Source organism: Austrofundulus limnaeus, unplaced genomic scaffold, assembly GCF_001266775.1.
Source record: "Austrofundulus limnaeus strain Quisiro unplaced genomic scaffold, Austrofundulus_limnaeus-1.0 Scaffold7, whole genome shotgun sequence".
NCBI classification, from domain to species: domain Eukaryota; kingdom Metazoa; phylum Chordata; class Actinopteri; order Cyprinodontiformes; family Rivulidae; genus Austrofundulus; species Austrofundulus limnaeus.
Genome location: NW_013952409.1, coordinates 4,802,000 through 4,811,213, shown reverse-complemented (window position 1 = coordinate 4,811,213; position 9,214 = coordinate 4,802,000). Strand labels below are relative to the sequence as shown.

Sequence of the window (9,214 nt, the reverse complement as noted above, 5' to 3'; positions counted from 1 at the left end):
TATCCAACTGTTCAATACACACTTAACAATACAGATTTATAACATTTATTTTATCTGCTTGTCTTCTGAAGCTGTGCTGTGTTGAATGCTCAGTAGATCTGTGTTCGACTACTCCACCTAGGCTGCATTATTGAGCACAGATTCACTGAGAAGCTTGATGTTTCAGCAACATTTAATTTAAAAACTGTACTTTTGAGGTTAAACAAATGTTCATACTTAATTTAAACAAATTACAAGTTATGAAGGCCATGGAAATTTCTCTGTTTTGTATCGAAAAAAAAATTGAACCGTGAGACTAAAGTATCGAACCGAATCGTGAATCTTCTGTATAGTTGCACCCCTAATACGTATGTCTATGTATATGTATATATACATATATATTAAATTGTCTGACTGAGGAAACAAAAATGCCAATTTTATGTTTAACTAAGCCATTAGAATGAGCCACAAATCGGTTAGGCAGAACATTTGCCACTTTGCCACAGATAAACACACATGACACGGTGTAGCTTGTTATCTCTGATGTTCGTTGCTTGACATTATTTATCTTTCTGAGTAAAAGAGAGGACCAGAACAGTGCAGCAGACCAGATTTATCTCCCCTCCCTTCACAGCAGAACCTCAGGCCCTAAAACAAATTAGTCTGGAACACAAACAGAGATTCTGCAATGAGTAATCTCTTCATTTATGCCCCATTATGACTCATTACAAAAGACACATCACCTCAGTGCTATTTTACTCAAAGTTGGCAGGCCAGAGGTAAACAGAATTAGAAAAATACTATATATATACATATATATATATATATATATTCTTAACTATCATTTACCTTTATGTTTTTAATTAACAGTCTTGTTAAGAAGAGAAAAAATTATTAAGAAACAAAACATTTAGCCATCAATGTGCTCAAATTCTCATAAATTAGCTTGCCTTTAAATAATAAAAAATAAATAAAGTAGGCCTAATTGAAAATCTGTTTTAATACAAGTTTTTAGAGCTGAGATGGAAAGTATTGAGAAAAACAATGTGAGGATAGGGCCTGCTGGTTTGTACACAGACCTCAAGGGAGTGTTGGAAAAGAAGGCAAAAGGGAGCGTAAGAGATAAAGTGAAGAAGAAGGAAAAAAAAACAAAGAACAGAGAAGTAAACAGAGGGGAGGAAAAGGAAAAAGGAAAAGAGCTCGCTAGGAGTCTCGAGCTTTTGGCTGCATTTGTTATCAGTTTGCACAGAAATGTCAGAGCACTGTGACATTCTTCCCTACAGCTTCCCCTGCTGCCCAGCCACCACTCAGCACTGTGTAACACACACCACGCTGCTACACATAACACACACTGTGGGAGAGCACTTATATATGTGCACAACCTGCGTGTGAAAAGATAATATGGTATATTTGCTCAATTATGCTTTTGCTGAATGCAATTATTCAAAAAAAAAATCAAATTATAAGATAAATTGAGCCACTGAGGATAACAATTAAGTTTTTTAAAGTTGAAATAATTTGTCGAAAGAGCTTCCCCAATAAATTCAAGCAAATTGGATTCAAGTATAAAAACCTGGTGCAGTTTTACACTTTATAGCTAAAAATAAATAATTACCAAATAACTTCCAGAAGAGTTTGTTTTTGTCCTGAGATCCAAAGGAGAAAGTTTGATTTTAGAAGAGAATTTGCAAAAACTACACTAAATTGATCAGACATCAGAACTTTTAAGCAATTTAGGAACCAGAAAAAAAAGCAATAAGCTGTTAATAATAATAATAATGTAATTGATTTATAATAATATTTAAAATTGAGGATAGTGTTTGCACTTTAAATAATATATGTGTCTCATTTGTAGATAAAGGTTGATATTAGCATGGCCATATGCAATTTTTGATTTATTTAGGATTTTACAGAAATATTTCTCTTCTCCCTTTTCATCCAGAAGAATGTCATTTTATCCAGCTTTGTTAGATGTGTTTTTCTGTCGTATAACAAGTGAAATGAATGAAGAAATGAAGAATTGATAATATCAGAAAACCTGCTGATGTCCTGTTTATTTACTGCACAGTGGATTATGTGTTGGAATCCTAACCCTAAGATAAAAAAGGAAATTGTATCAATAATTCTGTATAATTATAACCACTGTTTTAATTTTATTGATAGAGACCTATGATTGGATTTGGATGCCTCCCTTCAGAGGTTTTCTGGACATGTCCCACTGGAAGGAGACTCTGGCTATATTCCCTCTGGCTGGAGGGAATATATATCCTCTCTGGCCTGTAAATGCTTAAAGATCCCCCAGGAGGAACAGGATGGTGTGGCTGGTGGCTAGAAGGTCTAGGTATCCCTCCTGGACTTAGATAACTGACGGATGACGGATGCAGGGGCGGAGGTAGATTGTTTTTTAAGATTTGGCACGAGGGGTGGCCAAGCTAACTTGGATTAGAAAATTGGATGGATTGATGGATGGATGGATGGATGGATGGATGGATGGATGGATGGTTGGTTGGATGGATGGATGGTTGGTTGGATGGATGGATGGAGTACTACAAATGATTTACCGATACTGTCGACTGAATAGCAACGTCATATCTGTCTTACTCTATTGTTACCGGCTTAAACAAAAGACTTTAAAGAATATTACTACTGACCAGCAAATCCACAGAAAATCATCAGATTGTTAGAAAAGATTTTAATGATCAAAGACACATCCCTGAGGCTAAACTGACATGTTGACTAAGTAGAATGTTTAGTACACAGATTCGCAGGCAAACGCAAAAACCTGTCAGCCCTCTGAGCTGCAGTCTTATCTCATCTCTAAGCTCAATTAGGTCTGGCATCCATGGAAACTAAAGAACAAAGACGCTGTCAGATCACACCACACTGAAAATGACATTTAACTTGATTTTTTTTACATATTTCTTGTTATGACAGTTCGAACTTATGAAAGCACATTTTTTTATTTGTTTGAGGTATATTGTTTTTAAAATGATGTCCCATCATATAACTGCATGTAAAACCAATTTTAATCTGATCAAAGTAAGCAGCAAAAAGAGACAGAATGAGATATAATCCAGATTGGATATCCTTCCAGTAATGAAAAATGACTTTTTAAAAAAAATGGTGCCGAGCTTGCAGAAGTCAAAGTTAAGTTGTCAACAGACAGAGCTACAACTATCTGATGATTCGGGTGTTTCATGAGATTTCAAACCGGGCCAAACAATATTTAAAATATGCTGGAATTTGTTGTATTTCTGATTTGCTACTTGAAGAGATAGTTTGCAGTCTTACAGCAAAACGTACTGGTACATATATACAGTACATATTATATATTTATGACACGTGAGCTTCATGCATAAAAGCGCTCCATGAATATAAGCATAAAATTCAAACTGAAATCAAGAAATGATGAAGATTAAACATAACAGCAAGAAATGTGGGCATTTTATTACAGTGAGAATAAAAGATAGATTCCTTATTTGCAGTCAATTTCAATGGAACACCAAAATACACACTTAACTGAATCATACTAAGACTGCACACATTTCTAAACCTATACTTTTGTGTAAGAATGCATTCTTTCTCATGTATATGTTTGGAAAAATAAATTGTCCTAGCATCTTACACACTGTATGTTCAGCATGAATTAGCCAGCTGTTGGAAACGTCTTTGTGTTTGTTTGTGCAGCTCTTTTCTGCCTGTCTACTGAGCTCTTTCATCTGTGAAGCTCCGCTGGTGATTAAGGTTTTCTGTGGTAATGATGTTAGAGCAAACACAGCAGGCTGCATTACAGAATCTGTAGTGTATTGGTTTTAATTTCATGTGTTTTTCAATTGTACTACAGTACATCCAGTAAAAAGGATTTCTAAAAAACAACCCTGTGCGTATGAAGAGCTCTGCTCTTATAGGGACAATGACAAGGACTTAAGAGGCTTTTTATTAAAGGAATCAGAGGAAACTTCTTTTCTGTGAGCAACAGCAACACAAAATGAAAATCAGCTGAGTCTTTACTAATTTAATAATCAGCCCCATATAGTGCAACTAGAAGAGCTGGAAGCACCGTGTGAGTAAGAAGAATACTGTTCAGCAGGTGGCAAGACAAATCACCTCAGTGCAGTTTGTCCTCAAAAGTTGAGAGGATTAAAAAAAAAAGAAAACTCTACTAAGATGGTTGCTTTTTCTATTAAATAAAAACAGAAGACTCAAACTTGAATCTGATTTCTACACAGTTCTCACCTAAACATCCTGTTTTATTATCATGTCATTGTACCCTGCAGGACTGTTTCCACAGTATAGCTGTATACTGATAAAAAAATAAAAATAAAATTACTGTACATTTTTTTTAGCTTGTTGACATATTTAACTGCACACAATGCCAGATTGTATAAAGCTGTCAGAAGCCCCCAGAAATAGAAAGACTGTACTTTTAATTTGCATGAATTCACACTGAAGTTCTAAAAGAACAGTTGTCACAAGTAAAAATGACTCCATTTACTCAAAACACTTCCATTAACAGAATGAGAGAAAGTGAGAAAAAAATCAGGATTTATTGTAGATTTATAATTTCCACAGGAGTCTCTCTCTGTCAGCTGATCCCCAACACAGACCGGTTTCACACAAAACAACTGTTCAGCAAATAATTCCTGAAGCAAAGCTTATTTTAGTACTCATTTGTGACAGGGTTAGCTTGCATGTTTGCTAGTATGTGAAAAAACACAGGAAGGAAAAATAGACATAAGTGGTCTAATTTCCAAAATAAAATATTCTGCAGAGCTGTATTTAGATTTTATAATTATATCAAATTATATACATTTTATAACATGTGTTTTATTATTTCTGTGCAGTCCAGTTCTGAATGATCCATTGGCCTGTATCAGTAGTCAGGGGACCCTGCTCTACATTTTAATCAACTACACATATGGGAATATGTTATGCCTTCACACAAAACAGATTCAAAGCACATTTAGAATGACTTCCAGGTGACATTGCTGCAGGGAAACACGAATAAATCACTAAGTAGAAAATGCAGCTAAGATCCTTAGTGTTTATACACCCGCTTCAGATGTTATCATCCATTAAATGGATGTTTAGCCATTATCAGTCCCATAGAATGGCTCCAGACTGACTTCAAACTGTCCCGACTGTGCCGCCTTGTTAATATGAGGCATAAAGCCACTAAGGTTCATTTTAGAGAAAATGATATTGGCTACGATAAAGTAGACCAGACTCTGGCAGTAGCAGATTGTTGCGTTCCAACGTCTATGGCACTGGTAACCCACTAGGGGGCACTTTGGGGACAGTCTGAAGCCATTCTATGGAACTGATAACCACTAATAATGTCCATTTAATGGACTGATAACATCCGGACCGGACCGGTGTGTTTGTAGCTAAAACAGAGTAAGAGTTTTCCTGTAATATGCAAATGTAAATTTTATCAGGACTTTTAGKAAATACATTTTACTGCAAAGGACATTTATGCAGTTTTTCCTTAATGTTTAAAAATTTTGCATTCACTTCATATAGTCCTAAAACTTGTTTTGATTTGTATTATATACCCGTATGGTCATGTTGTGTATCTGATAGTATATCTTATGTAACACAAGCGTAAATGTGATGCTGATTATTCAAACTAGAGTGCATTCAAACTTCCCAGGTCTGGATTCAAATGGAAATGCAATCAGTACAACCTGAGCACAGATCAGAGGACATCTTTGTGTAGCTATCATAGTGTGAGAGATGAGGCTGTTCAACTAACTCCAATAAAAATAAAAAAACTCAGTTCTTTCCAGAGTGCTTCAACAGAAAAAAAAATCACCTACCTGTAGGAGATCCCTCGAGCACCTCTCCCGTGTAGCGTGATTCTTTGAAGATGGGCCGGTTGTCATTTTGGTCAATGACAGTGATCACCAGTATGGCGGGTCCCTCAATGATGTTTCCAGAAAAGTCTGTGGTGGAAACTTCCAGCTGTGTGCATGAAAGGAGAGAAATTGTATCATTTTCTCTAAATAATTTGAAAAACATTGAAAATTGAATAGATACGTTTTTCATCCTGCTCTAAAGATAACCCAATGCAAAGACAACAAATTGACAGATGCTTGACAATTTAAAAACAACAAAACATTAATTTTATTTGCCTTTATTAGAGATGTTTCCAAAATAGAAAGTACGTCTTGGCGAGAAAGAATAGGCAAAACTGCATTTATTGTATAGTATGTGTGAGGTTTACATAATGTTTAAAAAATATCTGCAAAGACCTCCATTTTTGAGAAAGATTTTAATTTTAACTTAGTTCAGAATCTGTACTAGAATTTTATGAATAAAATAACAACAAAGAACCCTCAAACATCAGGACACCRTGGCAGATTAGAAAGTAACAATGTAAAAAACAAAACAAACTGGGATCACAGAGAGGGCACAAATAATAAGTGACAAATCATTTTTAATTTTACTTTTCAGTCAGTCCACTTAGAGTCTGCATACCCTTCAAAATGTCATAAATAAATAAGTACTATTAATTTACTCTAAGCCAGTTATGAGGCCTTGTGCCCTTGCAATGCAACAGAAAGCCCAGACCATGATGACACATACTGTCTTCTTCTGCAAATAAAATGAGCAGTGAATTGTGCCTTAAATAAAATATCTGATGCAGTCTATATGCGAGAGTTACTTAGTTTACTTAGTTCTACTTTGCAACTGATTATAAACTTTTTCCCCAGCTTTAAACTGGGATTTCATCAATCTTTATAAATTATCCCATAACCTCAATGTCCTACAGAAAAAAAAAAGACACTTTCATTCTTCCGAACTCGTTTCTGCCTCCTTCACTTTGTCTGCTGCACTGAAGGATTCTCTGTTGGCCTTCATCATACATATATTAATGCATTCAGTTTCTCCAGCTATGCGGTATTTCTAGTTGTTCCCGCACTCACCTTAGGGACCATGCCAGCTTAGCAGATTGAAGTTAAAACATGCACAATACCCATTCTACAAACAAGCAGCTATTAACCYGGAGTGAAACAACCTTGTCCTGTTTAGTCAGCAAACCTGATCCTGTTTTATTAAATATATATGTATGTTTCTACCTGAACAGCAGTAATGTTGGGTTCTATGCAGCAAATTCTATTAAATATTAATGTTAAAATGAAGACTCTAAACTTCCAGTTTTCACAATCTTGAGGGTTCATTTGGAACTATTTTTATAACTTATTACAGACAAAACATGCATCACAAACAGTTACTTTTCTTGTTTTATAGACTTTTTTAGATTTTGAGATGAAACATGATTTTTTTTATTTGATTTACAGACTTGGCTGCATGTTCTGCTGTTTCAATCTGATAAAAAATATACAGTATATGTAATAATTTAATTTAGGTTTTTATCTACAGTTATTAAGATTACTTTGTTTCCTTTACTTTGTTAGCTTTGCTGCAAGGCTTCATCAGAGGCCGTGCATGTTTGCCTTTTATCTTTACCATCACATTAGCCGTGGTTCTTCTTTCTATAAGTRATGTGAGGGGCTACCAAACCTCTCTATCACAGAGGTCATCCTTCTTCTTTTCCACTATCTCACCACCCTGACTTTGTCTTTGTCCAACTATCTCTCTGTCACCGTGGTGAATGGACCATAAATTCTAATGGCTATAATGACATGTGCAGCTGAACAAAGTGTTTTAGGTGTAAAGGGCCTAATGRTTTGATATATCATCTCATCCCTCTTTCCTCTCTCTGCCATGAGAATATACCTAGGGAGGCTTTTAATGAGGGAAACAGTTTCCCATTCAGTCAGTTCCCAGCAGAAATGCTGACTCTCAACCAACGATGCTCGYGACTCTATGTCTATTTACATTCTATGGCTCGCAGCAAGGCTCATATATACTAAAATAAGCACTATATGACTGAGTTACTTATATTGGGATTTGTTTGGCAAAAGATTTAAAATCCTTTGGCAGCAGGCATGCCTAACCCTCACTCTCACATTCATTTAGTTTCACTATTAAATCTGCACCTTCCTTTGTTTTTTTGGTTGGTTACTCAGTTTCGCTGAGTTGTAAAGAAAACTTTATGTAAGTAGTGTGAAAAAACTGAAAGAACTGAAATTTATTTTTGATAGAAGAAAAATCAAATCTATATTGTTTCATTGAAAAAAAAATCCCTAAACATGGATATAAAAGAAATCAGCAGACGCTAATTAGCCATTCAGAGAGTATGCTTTGTCTCACATGAACAATGAGTTAGATTCATGTTCTTTGATTTCTCCAGTGCCTTTAACATCCTCCAACCAGGTCTTGTGAGAGTCTCTGACAGTGATGAGGGTGGACCCACACCTGGTTTGATGGATGACTGACTGACAGGGTGTTGAGCAACAATAAAGTGCTGCAGATCATTGTGCTTTCGCTCATTTTGTTCATCCTGTCCACTCCTGTCTTATGGCTTCAGTACGGTTRCTCTGCAGCCAACTGGATGACACACGGTCACGTGATTGTTTAGCRTTCATTTTCGMACACACTTTGCATTGCTCTGAGACACACTGCACCGAGCTCTTGGGAAACCAACCCCTCCAGCTGTCACGTCGTATTCTTCTCCTGCTGGAGTCTACAATGCAGGAAAAAGAATGTGCCGAAATGTGGACAATGCATACAGAATGACGCGATTTTTGTCAAGAAAATGTGACAGCATACTGCGCACTTTACAGTGCAATTCTGAGCCCAGGAATGTCCAGAACAATGCTAATCATACAGAAATTATTGGTTTCATCAGGACCGAACAAGAGCTTGAACCAAAATATTGTGAAGTGGGGCAGGGCCAATTTGAGACGCCAAGTTCACAACAATGTATCTAATGGCAAAAAAAAAAGTGGAATTTGCACAAGTTTACTTAAAAAAATAGTTGAAATGATAGTTTGATTAGAATGAATTCATGATTTTATTCATCTAGATTACCCTGTAAAGTTGCTCCAGAAACTGTAACTATAGTTTATATAATCGTTAATAAATGTTTTATCAATTAATTTGTGTTTTATTGAGCAATATGTGCTTTTAATTATTTTGAAGTGTTTACATGACTTTTTATTGTTGTTTGTGGTCTATTAATTGTAGAAGCAGCTTTGTTTGGCATACATTGTCCAAAACAAGCTTCCCCCTTGGGGACAATAAAGTATCTATCTATCTATCTATCTATCTATCTATCTATCTATCTATCTATCTATCTATCTATCTATCTATCTATCTATCTATC

At 35.7% G+C, this 9,214-nt stretch overlaps 1 protein-coding gene across 1 annotated transcript in view; it reads right to left on the bottom strand.

Moving 5' to 3' along the window:
• Positions 1 to 9,214, bottom strand: part of cdh13 (cadherin 13, H-cadherin (heart)) — a 325,369-nt gene that overhangs the window by 149,562 nt on the left and 166,593 nt on the right. The window contains exon 7 of the mRNA XM_014034245.1: positions 5,799 to 5,943. Coding sequence (XP_013889699.1) covers positions 5,799 to 5,943 — 145 coding nt within the window. The remainder of the gene's footprint in view (positions 1 to 5,798; positions 5,944 to 9,214) is intronic.